The following is a 17,626-nucleotide window of genomic DNA, read 5'->3' on the forward strand; positions in this document are numbered from 1 at the left end:
TTAACTGTCTGTCTATGTCCCACATGGATATCTCTGTATCTGACTGGTTAAGTAATCAATTGTCAGGTGTGGGGTTGCCATGGCAATCAATTGGCTGAGGCAGAGGCTGGAAATTGCACAGGTGAGGGGACTTGGCCTCATTAGGCCCACTGGCAGAGCCTGACCAGAGCCTTTTGTGGTAGTTCTGTACAACCGTGGGTCCGACCGATTCGATACCGGGCACTAGTGCACTCCCTGCAGGGGTGTGGAACGCGTTTGTCGAATTTGAAGTCGGTGGGGCAAACGGTTCTTGAGTTACGTGCATTACAACCACACACACACACACACACACACACACACACACCCACACACACACACAGAGATGTACGTGACATATTTATAGTAGGAAGTAACTGATACGAGAACAATGTCTGTGTGCATCTCCCCAAATATCATTCTCCAAGGCTATACAAAGACGCCATGGACAACTACAACTGCTAGAAAACACACTTGTCTGTGAATACTTTTTCACCATCACCAAAGTTTCAATCTTGTTCAGGTGGAGGTGATATTTTGCACATTTCATGCAGTGTTACAAATTGACAAGTTCCATTATCACACATAAGTGTTGCTTTTCCACCTTGCACAGTGCACACACTAAAATCCGTGGTGAAAATTTAACTGAGTGTAAAAATAGAACCTTTACAGTATGGTATATACATGTAATATGTCTTTTTGTTCACTCCGAGTGGATTCTACAGTGTAGCAAATGGCTGACAAACCAAGGCTGGACAAAGGGCATCCTACAGTAGCAGCTCTCCATCTTCCTAAAGCTGTCATCACCTTTTCTCCGGCTGCCTTTTCATAGGAGGCCCTACTCTGTGATTGCTGGCGCCCTCCTGTCATGTGTCACCTTCACTTACTCACTCTGGCCCCCAAAATTATAGTCTGTGGCCAATCTTCTCGCCTCGATTTGCGCCTGCTCTCCCCCTTTTCTCACCTCCCACCAGCTAAATCAATTATCACTTCTTCTTCTTCTCACTCCTTTTCCACTTGTCTTTTTCTCGTGTTCCCAAGTGCGATCTGTGATATATTTATACCCCTGCTGAATAATTGAAGTGCAGACATGGGTGATAATCGTCATGCAGACAATAATCTCTCCATCTCTGATCATGCGCCTCGGGTGCAAGGTATGCTGATCATGCTCAGGCGTTTATTTCTGCTGCTTGCCGTTTGTTCCACTGAGAGCAAATTACATGTCCTCCCTCTTACATGATATATTCATCTTTTCTGTTACCCGATGATCTCATTGAAATTCATTATATACACACAGCGTTGAAGTTTTGCTGTGCGGCTGTTGCTTCGTGTGTTTATATTATCAAAGGTATACATATGCTCACAGACTGCCTGGACATATGGATAATTGCATGGAATTAAATTACACCTGTTGAGATGAGCTCTCCAGTACCACACCATGTATTGTGTTAAATGCATTTTTAATGGTTCCAACACAATTTATATTCCATAAAATAAAATTGTAAACATTAATAAGTTAAATATATTATGCTTAGCATCATCATACACCTACCTACTACTTTTCAAAGATACATTCATCATATACATACACAGGAACGAGTCAGGTCTGTACAACGGGTAAAGTTGGCTCATAATTAAAGAAACTAAACAAATATACAGTAAGGTTAAAACAAGTACACCATGTGCAACCCAGTAACATGAATTCAAAGGACATGTCATTACAAAACAAAATACTGTATGTGTAACACCAATGGATAAATTATAACAGTGCGAAATATCTGCCATAACCCTTTAGTAAAAAACAACTAGTAGATGACTTGTTCTTATCTGAAGAAAATGTACCGTTTGTGAAAAGAGGTAAAGTATTTACTAAAGTACTAAAATAATAAAAATGCACCTCACTCAGGATTTATGAAAATAAATAGTAAGTGCACATTATTAAGTCCATTTCAAATCTTTAGGATTGCTGAGCCAAAGGCACTTTAAAACAACTGAGTATTTATCTACTTCTATACAGCTAAGTGAAATGTGGGGTACAGATTTTTGAGAGCTGAAGCGCTGAAAATCCCTTTCAACAGCAAATGGATATTTCATGCAAATGCTCTATATTATACTACACCAGTGCATCTCTGATGCAAAAGCCAAGCAATGTGCAAATAGCTTCTGTTTAAGCTTAGCTGGGCAAGAGAATATGATTCAAAAGCAACATCTCCAGCCAAGCAAACGTGTATACAATTCAATTCCTTACGGATAATGGCAGCTCCTAAAAGACCAAACGGATGCTTTGAGGATACAACGATCTCAAATGACTCAAGTGTTTCAACAAAGGGATTCTTCCAAGACTGGTGCAATAAGTAAAACTGCATTGCAGGGAAATAATCTTCTACAAAGTGTGTTCTCATGAAGTCAGATCTCATAAGTATAAGTGGATCAAAGCCACATGGCCATAACATCCATTTGGGAATACTGTGCTAAAAGGTGTTTTTTCCCACCACCACGCCAGCAGCAATGTGTGGGAATACAATGCGAAATTCAGGACACTTTTGATTCATGCATGTTTTTTTTAAACTGAATCAATTTAGCTTGTAATGTGGGCTTACCCGATGGCCATTGGCCAGTGGTTAGGGTGCGTACCACGGTACCACATGGGTCCATTCATTCATGCAAACCTTTATTTATTCAAATGCCTTACAGTGAGTCTCTGGTTCGATTCCTGTCCGGCCTGACCATTAGCTGCATGTCTCTCTCCTATACTCTCCTCCGTGATTCATGTCTCTATCAAAAAAAGTGTTTAAAGTATGTTACATAAAACTGCCCCACCCCCGCCCAAAAAACTGCCCCACCCCCGCCCAAAAAAGTGACTTCAGTTTGAAGTTGTTACATAACGATAACAGGGTGTGTCCCCTAAAAAAAATGACCAACGGGGTGTCCCCTCAAAAGTAGACCAAAAACAGGGTGTCCCCCCTCAAAAGTAGACCAAAAAAGGGGTGTGTCCCCTCAAAAGCAGACCAAAAACAGGGTGTCCCCCCTCAAAAGTAGACGAAAAACGGGGTGTGTCCCCTCAAAAGTAGACCAAAAACGGGGTGTCCCCCCTCAAAAGTAGACCCAAAACGGGGTGTCCCCTCAAAAGTAGACCTAAAAAGGGGTGTGTCCCCTCAAACGTAGACCATAAAAGGGGTGTGCGCCTTCAAAAGTAGACAAATCACCCGGATCGATGGACAAGCAGTCCGGGTGCCTAGGCTGCCTGAAAGCGTGTTGCAGGTTCGAATCCCAATGACCGTTCCTGCGTGTCACTCCCCATTTACAGTCAGTCTACTATACTATCAATGAAGGCAGAAGCCAAAAAAATATCAAAAAAAAAAGACGAATCACAGTTCAGACGCTACCGAACCACCTCCAACCATACGCAAACACAGCATGAAGAGACAGCACTCACTCAGCACATCCACTAAACGCCTGCTGACGTGAAACTCATCAAGAGTGTTTAAGTTGTATTACAATTATAGAATAATTTAAATTTTTCAGTGAATCTCTTAGTTACACCAATACTATTCTTTTTTATTATAGGTTAAGTATTTATAAAGATGGCTATTTCCGTTCGGCCAAAGGAGACAAACAACTAAACACCAAAACTAGCCCACACCCACATGTCAATGTGGAGACAATGCCATTTGGATTGTTCTTTCTGCATAGTGCCGCTTCACCATTGAGCATCTTGGGGGTTTTTTTGAGTGGTAAAAAAAATCACATCTGTCCCGACTCCAAATCCTGGCATGTCAATAGGAATACACACAACCAAAATGGTGGATATCAAAGTAAAGATGCATCAATGAAAACAAGCTATGCCTTGATTTTTTACTCAAGCACGCATACACACTTAACACTGCTGAAAGAAATGTTTAGTCTTTGCACACTATGTCAGTATTTTGCCCGTTTCTACGGTACAGTGATTAGACATTAGATACCTCTTGTTCTTCTCAGCATGAGGGACATGAGAACTGACTCAATATCTCCTCAATGGTGAAACACAGACAGGTTCAGAGGAGGGGTGGTGGTGGTGGGAAGTCCCAGGGTAGATCTGTGAGCTCTAGAAACCTCCACCCCTCTCTCCCTTTCTCTCCAGTCTTTATTGCTCTCACAGCGATCCTGTGTGCGCCTGGTGCACAGCATCTGCCAACACATCTTTTCTGGCTGTTCCCGCAACTGCAGCAGAGTCTCAGTCAGAGCCAGTTTTTTTTTTTTAAGAAAAGGATTTTCCGGTTCACCTGCAACCTCCCATGTCTCCAGGTCTTCCTCGTTCCCCTCCAGTGTGTGTCTCTTTCTTCCTGAAGCCCCCCCCTGCAGATTTCTCATGTCGTCATTCATAATTCATCGTGTCCTCGTCAGTATCACAGCTCACAAGCTAACACTTCTGTGGTGCTGCTTGGCGAAGCCATCCTGTGTCTCTCGACCTGCTGCTCCCTTCTCTTCGTCCGCCCCGTCCTGCAACGGGTCGTTGACCACCGTCACTCTCTCCAGATGCCTCATCTTCCTGTCTCTATTCCCGTCTTCGACTCGGAGGAGCACCCTCTCCTCGTCCACCAGACTCACCACGTCGCTCAGTTCCACCAGGTGCTCCACGGAGTCGCACTTCTCCAGGTCGGAGGCGATGGTCTGCAGGCTAATGACCGACATGGAATCCGACCCGGCCTGCTCCACCGCCAGCCTCTCCCTCTGGCCCCAGCCAGACTCCCTGTGTTTCTCCACCCACTGCCTCGTCTGCCTGGTCTTCTCTCCGTCTTCCAGAACTCCGCCTCCACAGGCGGCGACGATGTGAATTGCGACCGTAGCTTTGACCTCGGACTCCGCCCCTACTGGGGAGCTTCGCCCCCCACAGGCGACGGGCCTTGCCCTGCTGGCTCTGACACGCCCCCTCTGTGCGTGGATCTGTTCGCTGATCTGCTCCAGGTTGCGCAGGGCGATGGAATATCGTGTTTTGACTTTGGCCACTCTCTCTTCCAGCTGTACCACTTTGGCCTTGTGTTCCTGTGAACACATAATTATGGGCTGTTCTTAGAAACTTTTGGCACGTCTTATATTGCAATGAGTAAATTATAGGTTCCGTGACAGTTAGAAAATGGGAATGAAATTACAATGTGTCAAAAACTTATATTCAAAAGCTGTTTCTACCTTCAATAGAATATTTTCTTCTAAACATGTCATTTTAAAGTATAAAGGATAAATGTTCTTATTAATGAAAAATATATGGTTGAAATCAATGAAACATTGAGTTATTGAATATGACACATTTTTCCCCATTTCCACCAATGAATAAAAGTATTAGAACTGTGAGTGGGTTTTTTTTTCCTCGCAAATGTATGCAGATTATTTTTCTTCATGGAATTGTAACTTTATTTCAGAACCGTCACACATTTGTGAGGAAACAACCTGACGTTTCATGGGGAAACAATTTGTTCAGTCCTTTTTGATTGCTTTCGGTGGCAGAAACTGACTTCCATCCATACCAACAACAAATGCAATGACAAAAGATACTGAATACTGAATGACAGAAAGCGACAAAACCAGATGGTTTTCATGGCTATCGGGTATGACAAATATTCGTACTACAAGGGTCAAATTACAGCAACACTTCAAAGCACTTAAAGAGAGACTTACTAAACTTTTTGCTCTGGCTGGATATCTCTCTGATGCAACGTCCTGTCACAGGGCTACCACAGACAGTGTAAGCACACCTACTGTAAGACTCCGTGCGCGGACAAAAGAAGCTGTCTGCCGGCGTCTCTTCCGGGTTTTTAGACAGCTGGTGGATGGAAATGAAGCTCCGGAAAAGCTTGCCCCAGCGGCATTCTGTCGCGTGGGTGGAGCTTCATTTCCATGCAGGGATGGTCTTTTAGATGAGTCCCAGGGACATTTTATGAGTCCCACTTCAACGACGTTAGGAGTCATATTTTGCCATTTTTACAACAACAAACATTTAACTCCCATTTCATTTTATATGGTTATAATGTCGTTATATTCACGTAGAAAACAGAAGAAGAAATGATTATTATAACTAAAGCGAGCAAAATAAACTAGAATAAAAAAACAGTACAGTAGTACAGTAGTGCATCCTGTGGATGCAGAGGTCGTTGTTTTATTAACACCTTAACGCTTAACCCTTAACACCCCAATCGCCCAGGACGAAGTTTTATCCAAAAGACAAAGATTATTGATATCACAACCGATCGCATCGCTCCACAGCCTAGGAGCTGAGGAGCCGGGATAACATCCGGTCCGTCGGTAAAAGTGCTCCGCTGCTATATGATGGGCGCTGGATTAAATAACCCCGGGCAATCGGAGTGTTAACTATAAACTGCGTTTTGGGATGCAAAATGCACCATATCATAATCTCTGCTACAGTATTGAGTCATTGGATGGACTGGGAAATAAGAAGGCCTATTATAAAAACACATTTCTATAACCGTATAAAGTCTGCCTGAAGGGAGAAGCTGAAAGTCAGGACAGACATAATGGTGGGAACTGAGATCATTCTACTGGCCTACTTAAAGGGTATAGATAAACCTTTTATGAAAACTAATAATAAAAAGGAAATAATATATCCAGAGAGCTTTTAACCCATTCTGGACGGGAACCCCTTTTGGTGTTTTAAGCATTATGTCATAATACTTTAGCTATTGAAGAATAGCAGATCTACAAGAGCTTGTAGATCTGCTATTTCTTTTAAATCGTCAAAATGTGAAAATGTGACTGGAAGGAGCCCACAACCTTCTGTACTGTTAAAAAAAATCTTTTAACTAATTTCAACTGTAAAATTGCTGAACAAGCCATGTTCTTTAAGAATTTCTTGACTGAACATCTGTGCCTGGTACCCACCTCCAGTATGTGGTTGAACTGTGCCTGGTACCCACCTCCAGTATGTGGTTGAACTGTGACTTGAGCTCAAAGTACGGTTTGGATTTGAGGATGACCTTCTTGAGGGATTTCTGGAGCGTCTGCACTCGAGCTTCTGCATCCTGACACAGCTGAGTGACACGCTGGTGCTCTCGCTCGCTACGCAGGCGTTCCTCCTCGGCCTCGTTCACCTACCGCACACACACACACACACACACACGGACACACACACACGGACACAGACACACACACACGAAAATGGTATATTCATAAGTTCAGTCACGCGAGGGAGACTCGGAGTAGAGACGCTGCTCCTTCGCCTGGAAAGGAGCCAGCTTAGGTGGTTCGGGCATCTGGTTAGGAATTAGGATGCCTCTCGAGGGTCTCCCTAGGGAGGTCCTCGATGCACGTCCCACTGGGAGGAGACCTCGGGGCAGACCAAGGCGCAGATGGATGGATTACATCGACTCACTGGCCTTGGAACGCCTCTGGATCCCCCAGGAGGAAGTCACTAATGTTGCTCTGGAGAGGAATGTCTGGAGCTCTCTGGTGGAGCTGTTTCCCCCGCGACTCGACTACGGATAAGCGGTTGAAGGTGGATGGATGAATGGATAAGTTCTACTGTGCTTGTGGAGTCATCTGGCCCCAGTATATTAATACACACTACTGCACAATTACCAACTCCTTTGCAGCATTATAATATGCCATTATATGTCAGATATCTGGAGCTGATTTCCATATGCATTATGCACCGTCCTATACCCATTGCCATCCATCTTAAAACCACAATACTACAGGCCAAATCTTTTTATTCAAGTTTTTTTTTAACAGAAGCCCAGGGGAAAAGGGCATGAATGCCATTAAGTCACAGGTTATGAGAATCAAGTAAGAGTATATAGCCTTCAGTAGTGCAATAAGAAACATTAGGTCAGACCGCTCTTACGTGTTGGTGACACAGAAGAAATCTAAAAATGAAACAAAGATCCTCAATCCCCAGCACAGTCTCAAAATAAAAAATAAATAAAAAATAAAGGGGGGGAGAAAAAAGCATGAAGAATTATCATAGAAGAGAAAATACAGATTCTTAGAATTGTTTGGTGTTGGTCAAAGCATGGGCACGGCACACGATGCAGTTTGTGTGTTGTGGTAGAATGTCATAAATGGACTTATACGTGTTGATTTCGTCGACTAATACCAATACGAACAATGTTCGTCGACTACCTTTTTCTACTGATGAAAACTGAATGGAAACTAAACAAAAACCAAGACTAAATATACTGACAATTTCGTCAACTAATAAAAACTAGACTAAAATGTTAGGAAGGGACTGGTGGACAAGAGATCCAGTATAAGTCATTTTACACTTTGTTACATGCTGAAAATAGCAGATCTACAAGCTCACAACGCGTCGCAGCTTGTAGATCGGCTATTTAATACATCAAGGTGTGTGTCTGTGCCCAGGTGATGATGGTCGTTGATGCTCATTAATACATCAAGGAAGGCAATTATGTTTCTGCACTGTCAGAAGTAATGCTACTTATTTTGCAATGTAGTTAAATAAAACAAAATTGAAAAAAGCTCGGGGGGGGGAGATAAATTATATAAAATAAAAAGGAATCGTATCGTGAGTTGAGTGAATCGTTACAGGCCTAACTATGACTAAAACAAATCAAAATGTGCTGCCAAAAACAACACTGGTGTTATAGCATTTTTTCTCAGAGCCGGCAATTGAGAACCTCAACATCTCCAGTTTGAGACAGGAGGACATTATATCACGAAGCCACTGACTGAGCACGGGTGGGGCAGCATCCTTCCATTTGAACAGCACGCCTAGCGATGCTAAATCAACCGTGAGACACTCATGGGCATGTCAAAGGGAGGTCTTCTCCTCCGGCAGTGTCAAGAAGAGCTATTAGGTAGGGGCTCTGGGTCTAGATCTAGCTGTAGGATATTTTAGAGAGTTTTAGATGTTTTAGAGAACATCCAATAATGATGGGTCACTTTTTACACACTTATAGCTAAACGAACACCAAGGATTTGACAGTTTACTGGCGTCTTATCTTCAATACAAACTGGTTGGCGAATGCGATTCCTTTCAACAATGTTAAACACTGAAAACAAATAGCTTAATCTTGTAAGGTTATGAATTTACTTCAGCTACTCTCTCCAGAGAGAAAATGCACTACATAGCCGAGGGGGCTAAATGCATTATTTAGAAGGAAAATGAGCCATAATGTGAATGACTACATTTAGGTGGCATGAATTCACATTATGTGCCTTCCGCAGACCGGTCTGGCCCAAAAGCTTTCAGTCTGATTCCCTTTGCTTTTATTTGTGGTATCTACCTTAGAAGTGGCATGGTTGAGCATCTCCTGCCAGGTGGGGTCCAGGGTGTTTCTGTCTGCCAGGAGCCCCTGCTCTGCCACGTACACCATCTCTCTGGCGGCGGTGTGCATGGAGACGGCCCTCTCAAACCTTAAAGCTGCTTTCTGAGTCTCCTGTTGAGCCTATAGGAAGAAGAGGAGCCCAAAGGCAATGACAGCTCACTTTAAATACATCACAACGAATCATGAGACAAGACCAGGAGTCAGCGGAGTAAGCCCAGAGAAACAAGAAAAAACAAACAAACTACACAGGTTTTGGACGCATGCCACGCATCATGCAGCAGGATAAACAATTCATAACACATAAAAAGCAGATTGTATTCCAGTCATGCAAGACAGCGTATAATGTCAGCGCCTGGGGGCAGATGTGTCTAGGTTTGTTTGGGAGGAGGCAGTTAAATGAAGACAAGGTGACTCAGAGTCAGAGGACAGAGTCATCCACTGTGCAGTAGCAGTAACAGGGCTGGACACACAGAATGTCCCAAGTTTAAGGTTGATGCTTAAGAATTGATGACTGCCACAGATTAACCCATTTCGGGCGGGTGTTTTAAGCATTCGGTTCTACTTTAGCTATTGAAAAACAGATCTACAAGCTAATAGCTTGTAGATGTAGCTTCAGCTTGTAGCTTGTAGACAATGTGGCGCGTTTTAACTCAAATCTTTGCTTCTGGGGGTCCCTGGAACAACATATTTTCAGAAGGGGGTCGGCGGCCAATTACATATAATTTCTGGTCAATTAAATGAAGGACAGCTGCTGTGTATATAAGGAAGCTAATGTGCTTGTGTTCTCTGTTGCAGTGAGAGGCTGGGCCCAGTCCAGACAGAGCCACACAATACCCCACATTCCTGCCTGCTAGAATTGGATGTTTAATGTCACACGGTGAAACAGTCACCGTGTGACATTAAACATCCAATTGTTGAGGTTATAGGATTCACATTGAGGACACTGTGACTTGATACATTTTAGTTTTGGCTCCTGTTAATGACGGAGACAGTGTTTGATGACCAATTCCCTGGCTTAGGAGGAATAAACAGCCTACTAATAACCAGACCAGCCCACCACAACCAGCGCGCAGATAGCAGAAATTCTACCGGCCCGCTCCGTCAAGGCACACACAAACAAACAAGCCCAAATACCACCACTTTTACAGAACAACATAAATTATACAAACCAACATACAACTACACAACCCTTTGTTTCTCTCACAAGAATGATGATGGCAAAAGGATTCAAGATAGAAGAGGGTTTATTTGTCACTCACTTTGCCTGCCTGCCTGTCAAAACAAAAAGCATATCATAACTTGAGCGGCCCCCTACGGTCGCGGCCCAGCGGTAATATGACCGGTACGTCCTGTGGCCAGTCCACCCCTGCTGCTGTCAATTGTGCACTGAATAATTACCCGTGAAGATTGCGTTCTACATGGGCAATGATGCAAACCCCTGCAGATTTAGACTGATTTGACTATCTCATTTTCGAGTCTGCGTTTTCATAACACTAGTGATAACCAGGACAAATTTATAATCCATTATTTGCTTAATTGTTTTCTATTAGACCCTTGCTCTTTGTCCTAATGATTTCCATTAGTTCAATTACAGTTTGAAATTACCCTTCACAATGCTGATTAAACATGAGTGGCACTTGTGCATGCTTTCTTCAATGGTTAATGTTTTACGTGTGCAATCATAACTAATTATTAGAGCACATGCTTCAACATCTTGATAATCTCCAAGACAGTTATGGATACTTAGTAAGAAAATGACTAAATGGACAGTAAATAATCTAAAATATACACTTCAATACCATGTCATTTTGTAAGCCAGCTGCCACATTACCTTGTAAACAACCCAGACATAGAGCCCTGTGTGTACGCAGGATTTATTGTCTGAAAATGAATTAGTCATGCGAGAATCTTTGGCATAACATAATTTGGAACCTTAAAGAGCTATAGGTTTGTCTGTGCACATTGTTATTTAAATGGTATATTCAGCAAATTGGAGAAGACAAACTATTTTCTGGTCTGGTTGCCGTTGAATTGTGTCTTCCTCCTGTAGCGTAATGTCTGAGACATATTGTAATATCTTGACATATCAGCTAAATAATCAAATGTGCATTTTTAAATTAGGTTATTTTTTCATCACATATTAAAGCATGACAGAGAGCAGTGTTCAGTGTGTCTGTTGTCACAGGGTCCCGAATTAATATTGATGACGATGTACACAGAGAGAGAAAGAAAGGTGGTAAGCAATGGATTATTGGATTTACAACATTCTTACATGACGAGGGATATTTGAACGTACATCATTTATCAACAATACGTGTAGGCTACTGTATTAACTTTTTCTCTCTGTCCCTCGTCCCCTTTCTCTCCCTCCCTCTCTATCCTCACCACTCTGGTCTCCCAAGAGGCACTGAGACATTCTTATTATGCAATATATGCATAATCTGGCCCAGATCATTAATTAATGTTTGAACCTCAAATGCTAGTCCCTTGGCAATATCATCATCATCAGCGTTGAATTCGGATACGTTTTGATTGCAAGCAGTGTGCGCACATTGTGAGCCTACCTACTGAAGGTACTTGCACATGAGAAAGGCATTATTTTGCTCCGTTTTTACACACACACCAAAATCTGGACATAGGAGGGTCTATTGCCCCTCAAAAATCACACTTGCGTGAAGTGAGGGGAGCTCTTATCGTCATACATCACATTCCATACTTATCCAACCAAAAGCTGCTCGTGGCAGGCGGATTGGAAGTGGATGGAAATTAATCGAATGCCACGTCGGACAGATTCCCGGAAGCGCTTGGAGCTTCATTTCCATCCACCAGCTGTCTAAAAACCAGGAAGAGACGCCTGCCGCTCACGGCTTTTGGCATCTTGGTGACGCTAAAGTGTGCCTGTGCTGACAGACGGACAGACATACAGACAGGGGTAGGCTATAAACATTTATCTCTGCCTCCCAGCCTTCCGTCGTAGTGGAGATAGTGATTCGGTGTGTACCATAGACTGTAAAAAATATGGACAAAGCGTTCCCCGGGTCTAACATGAACGTAAAATGAAGCCTGTAATAATATGCTAATTCCTGATGTAAGTCGCCATCTTTGGTACCAGCTGGCCATTGGCTGGCTCCGTTTTGTATACCAGCTGGTCATTGGCTGCCCAGACAACGAGGCGGGACTTCCCCCCTTCTTCTCCGTTGGTTTTTATTTTGACTCGAGTGGGTGGGGAATCCCGATCATAGACTGTAACGGTAGCCACGCCCCTCAGAACATACGCGACTTTATGGTCATTTTTTTAATTAATGGGACCATAATTTTCCAAAAAGAATATTATGACATTAGAAATGAGACTTTAAACTAGTGACTGGAAGAAGAAAGTATTCATGACCATGTTTATTAAGGTAATACAGTCTAGGTGAAGTTGGGCCAAAATACATGGGCCTCTATGGAGCTATGGGGCTTTTTGGGTCCAGTCCAGCGCCACAACAGGCCATTATATGAACTACCGATTTCAAATGAGGCTTCACGAAATATCTGGCTGACTGCCCCCCTGGTGTGTACTCACTACAGCTATTGCATTAGCTTCACAGCCAACTAGCCAAGTTACACATACCTCTTTAGCCAGTCTGCGGGCTTCATAATAAGGCCTGGCTTTCTCAATGCAGTTACCGAGCTGAGAGCCCTGTGCATTGAGCTTTCTGGCCGATTCTGTGAGGATTCTCCTGTAGCTTGACCTGGCATCCTGTGGTGGAGATAAAAAAAACAACTAAAACATCTCAAATCATGCCTGCATAACAACTCATTTCATTCCCTTTTCAATAGGTTTTAAAAGCTCAAGGAATAGTTTAACCTGTGATGTATTTATTGTCTCCACCAGGCCGAAGGCATGGGGAGAGAGTATGTTTTGCACTCCGTCCGTGTGTGAGTCTGTCTGTGTGTGTGTCCGTCCGTCTGTTACCAGCTAATCTCCGGCACCATTAACCCAGTCGATGCCAAACTTTGCACACACTCCCTGGATGCCAACGATGAACCTCGGCCCCAAACCTTCCAGAACGGCCTGTTATAGCGCCACCAGGAGGCTGACTTTTGTAAAACAATTTTTTTTTATATTACTCCAGAATGCAGCATGCAATTTACGTAAAATCTTTCACAGACTGTTGCCTTATGTCTATGGTGTGGTATACAAAAATGGCCTTAACTTTTTTCCGCAGTGTTTCCGGCAGAGCAGGCCTCTCATTCTGTGGACCCTAATTACCAAATTAATAGAAAAAAACACTAGAGATGCGCCCATAATCGGCCAGCGATCGGTTGATCGCCCATATTCACTCTGACCGGCAAGCGGCATTTATCCTATCTGTGATCGGCAATTTACCCTATCTGGAGAAAATGATCTTTTACACCATTTAAGTGGTATAAATGTCAGATATATAGTATAATATAATTTTGCATTTTTGTGACAGGCCTAAACATTCTCCCCTTCCTCCCCACACACAGGAACAGTTTTGACATGGGTTTAGAGTAGACATATAATCATTTTGGAAATATTAAACATTTCACAAGATCAGTATCAGTATCGGCGAGAAAAACAATCTGTGATGGGTATCGGTCCCAAAACAAACCCTGATCGGAGCATCCCTAAAAAACACAAATAAAAGGTACGGCATGACATCACAGGTCCTCTCAAACTTTTGGCCTGTGGCTCCCTGGGCTATAAATAAATGTCTCATTTTTAAAGTAGTATACCAGCTGTGTCCATAGTGCGGCCCGTGGGCCAAATGCGGCACTGGGGCGAAGTTTATGCGGCCCGCCAGCTTCTTGTATTATGAACGGCAGTATGGGACATTTTTACATTAAAGTTTACTAAGTATTAGTTTAAAGTATACTAAGTAAGCCCATATTGATGTTTGTGTATGGTTATGTCATTTTGTATTATTCAATTTGCTTTTCTGTTTTCCCACATTGTTTCCCTATTTCTAGGCCTGTATTCTTAGTTATTTATTTATGTGCTGCTGCCTGTGTTTTCACAAGCATGTATGTATTGTTTTGTTCCAGCAATGTATTCCGACTGACACTTTGTTAGCTTTTCTGCACTACAACTACTATTTCTTAATCTTATATGTGCTATATTCTTTATATATAAAGATATACAGGCTACAGTATAGATACTTGGCATATAGAAATCTGAAAACACAGCTCCCTCACATTCAGTTGTAGCTCCAGTTTGTTGATTTCATCACTGGCCTGGTTGAGGTGCTCAAGTTCCTCCTGAGAACAGGCAAAGGATAGAAATAACGTTACAGCTATTCAGCTATGATATAATAAGGCATGGGGTTATTTGCACCAGATGAGGGGTTTGTGGCTGTAAGCCTCTGCTCAGAGAATAACATATTTGGTATTTATAATTATTATTCACACTCACAATTCTCAGTATAGTGTAGAGCCTGTACAAACATCTCTCAGTAAGTTATTGTCTCCACCAGGCCGAAGGCATGTGGGGAGAGTATGTTTTGCACTCCGTCCGTCCGTCCGTCCGTCCGTCCGTCCGTGTGTCCGTGTGTCCGTGAACAGCTAATCTCGGCCACCGTTAACCCGGTCGATGCCATATTTTGCACACACACTCCCTGGATGCCAACCATGAACCTCTGCCCCAAACTTTCCAGAACGGCCTGTTATAGCGCCACCAGGAGGCCGCTTTGTGCAAAACAAGTTTTTCGATGCCATATTTTGCACACACACTCCCTGGATGCCAACCATGAACCTCTGCCCCAAACTTTCCAGAACGGCCTGTTATAGCGCCACCAGGAGGCCACTTTGTGCAAAACAAGTTTTTGCACAGTACACCTACAGATTTTGTCCAAACATCACGCAAATTGGTACACAGTCTCTCTAGAGCCATTCAACGAAACGGGTCTTTCAGATTTATCACACTCCATCCTGATTGGTTAAGATTGGCTTCCAAAGTTCACAGGAGTGCTCAGTTTCAAACAAAATGCTGCAAATCATGAACACATCGCGTGATTTCCGTGAAATTGTGCACCCACATTCCCACTAGGCCGAGGACGAAATGCCACATGAACAATTTCAACTCAGCCTCAAGGTGGCGCTATAACTGGCCGAAAAGTGTTTTTACCTCTAACTGCACGGATCTGTGGATAACCTGGTGGAGACCTGTGCCCGGAAGGGCACTTTTTCTAGTTACAAGCTGATTTGGTGTAAACAACAACACCACATTAATCATGTTAAAGACAAGTCGTGGACTAGATACGTCAGGTTATATTTAATTTATTTAAATTAACCCATGTTGTTGTCTTGTGTGAACTCATTCTGTTTAACAACATTGCCTAATAAAACGTGCCTGAATCCTTGGGTCCAATTCTTCTTCATATTTGCCAATCCCATCTTCTTCATCATCCTCCTCCTCAGCCTTTTTCAGGGTGTCCGTGTCTCCATCATCCTCACAATCTGATTTCATCTTCATCATCACCACTGCGTTGTCCTTGTTGTTATTGCCTGCTACTCCCCCTGACACCGCGGCGTCTCCTCCCCTCAGAATGCTCGCAGCGATCCTACTACTACCTCCATCATCATTCGCTTCCTCGCCCGGCGTCTCTTCTCGTAACTCTCCCCCCGGCTCAGAGACCCCAGAACCGGTCGGGATTTCAAGCGAGGTCCGCGGCTCCATTTGCGGCCTAGCTAATACGTCGGATCTGTTCTTTCTTCGTCCGTTTATTTTTCCTCCCCCAGCGATAATTGTCGTGTTCACGGTCACACCCTATGTACCGTGGCACGTTACAACATTACACATAGACATGATCAAAGTGTCATGTTCTTCCAGAGATGTGTGAGAATCAGATTCATGCTGCTAAACGCCAGCTAGCTAGAGCGCTAGCTGTGAAGCTAGCTCTCCATCGTGCAGCGTGGCTGGCTGTCGCCCGTCCAAAATAAACAGATGTACAAGCGAACCACGCGTCGTGTCCAGACTCGTTGATAGCTTGTACATCTGTTCTTTTTTGGCGAGCGATACCGTTGTACCCCCACCCACCCCCTTTTCCCCTCACTGCATATATGTTTTCTTTAATCTTTTCCCTTTACCTCCTTTATGATGATGATTTCCTGTTTTTTGGCAGTGTATATTTGTATGTATATGACCCTCTTGTAAACAAGTGTAATGCTTTATGCTGTCATCCTCACAGTTAACAGTGTTTTTGTATTGAGTTGTGCTTGAAATGTACTGTCTCTAATTCTGCAAACCGTTAATAAATACTTCAGTCAATCAATCGCGCAGTGTCTGGGTTTCCGAGGCTATTGGCTATTTGGCTAATGGCTAATGGTCGACTGACTCGACTCGTTTCGTATCTCCTATGTGAGAAACAAAATAATTATTGGGAAACAAACCACCAAAAGTTTGTTGTGATTGAATCAGCGCAGTGCACAGTACGTACGTTCCGATTTTCAAAGTTTTTATGGATGACATTTTGAATGAAGTTTAAAATAATGTGCAACAAATGAAATAAGCGATTTAAGCATATCAAAGGATCACGAGACTCTCCCCGACTCCCCCACCACCTCCCCTTTTCTCCCCTCACCTTTCTTTTCGTTTTCTTTTCCCTTTAATAGTTTTTACCTCCTTTATGATGAATTCCTGTTCTGTTCTTTGGCTAAATAGAAGTGTATATTCGTAGTCTCTACATGTTTTGATGAATTGAACAAGGTAAACAAGTGTAATGCTTTAGGGTCGTCCACTCAGTTAACAGTCTTTGTATTGAGTTGTGCTTGAAATGTACTGTAATTCTCCAATGAGTCCAATCTGTTAATAAATTAATCAATTTATCAATCAATGAAATTATCTAGCTATTTTGTTAATGTGATTTTATGCTCTACGTACAGTTCTGTACGGTATATTCTACTTTTGGTTTTAAATAATATAAATTCTTTAGATTGTTTAGAGAGATGACAGTCAGACTCCTGTTGGCGGTTCGCAGCGCGCGGCTGCCGTGCCAGTGCTTTGCCGCTTTGCCGCTGCACAACCGCGGTTTCGGGACGTCACCTCGCGTCACGTCACCGCCCAGGCTTCAAAGCCATGGTTTCCATTACAACTTTTAAGCAGTGCTTAGTTTAAGAGCCCGCCTACTCTAAAAACGGTATCCGGTCATTTACCAACAACATTTTGTTCAGACAAAGTCCACTTCCGTATCCGCTGGTTCTCTCTAGACCGAAAACGCTACCTAACAAAAGGGTAATCGCCTCCTAGCCTGGCGGGGCGCGGCGGCGCGCGGCGACTCGCGCGGCCGCGCACGCTGCGCAGAGCATGATGGGATTCATGGAAGTGATGA

General features: G+C 43.3%; 1 protein-coding gene across 1 annotated transcript; it reads right to left on the reverse strand.

The window, feature by feature from the left end:
- Positions 1–2,864: 2,864 nt before the first annotated feature.
- On the reverse strand, positions 2,865–16,218 carry sh3bp5lb (SH3-binding domain protein 5-like, b). The gene is made up of 6 exons (XM_083768022.1): positions 15,649–16,218; positions 14,496–14,558; positions 12,907–13,035; positions 9,252–9,413; positions 6,924–7,097; positions 2,865–5,040 (listed from the first exon to the last, which is right to left on the reverse strand). The coding sequence occupies exons 1-6, from the start codon at positions 15,973–15,975 to the stop codon at positions 4,411–4,413; spliced, it is 1,485 nt and encodes a 494-aa protein (XP_083624148.1). The 5' UTR covers positions 15,976–16,218; the 3' UTR covers positions 2,865–4,410.
- Between the last annotated feature and the right edge of the window lie 1,408 nt (positions 16,219–17,626).

Source organism: Protomyctophum parallelum (assembly GCF_964188405.1).
Source record: "Protomyctophum parallelum genome assembly, chromosome: 1".
Lineage (NCBI taxonomy): Eukaryota > Metazoa > Chordata > Actinopteri > Myctophiformes > Myctophidae > Protomyctophum > Protomyctophum parallelum.

Bases quoted from the DNA above. Each gene is read 5' to 3' on its own strand.
- sh3bp5lb (XM_083768022.1), bottom strand. From the start codon at position 15,975: ATGGAGCCGCGGACCTCGCTTGAAATCCCGACCGGTTCTGGGGTCTCT. The intron at 13,036-14,495 runs GTGAGGGAGCTG...TCTCCACCACAG, and splicing joins AACTGGAGCTACAACTGAAT to GATGCCAGGTCAAGCTACAG. The intron at 5,041-6,923 runs GTGGGTACCAGG...ATGTGTTCACAG, and splicing joins AGTTCAACCACATACTGGAG to GAACACAAGGCCAAAGTGGT.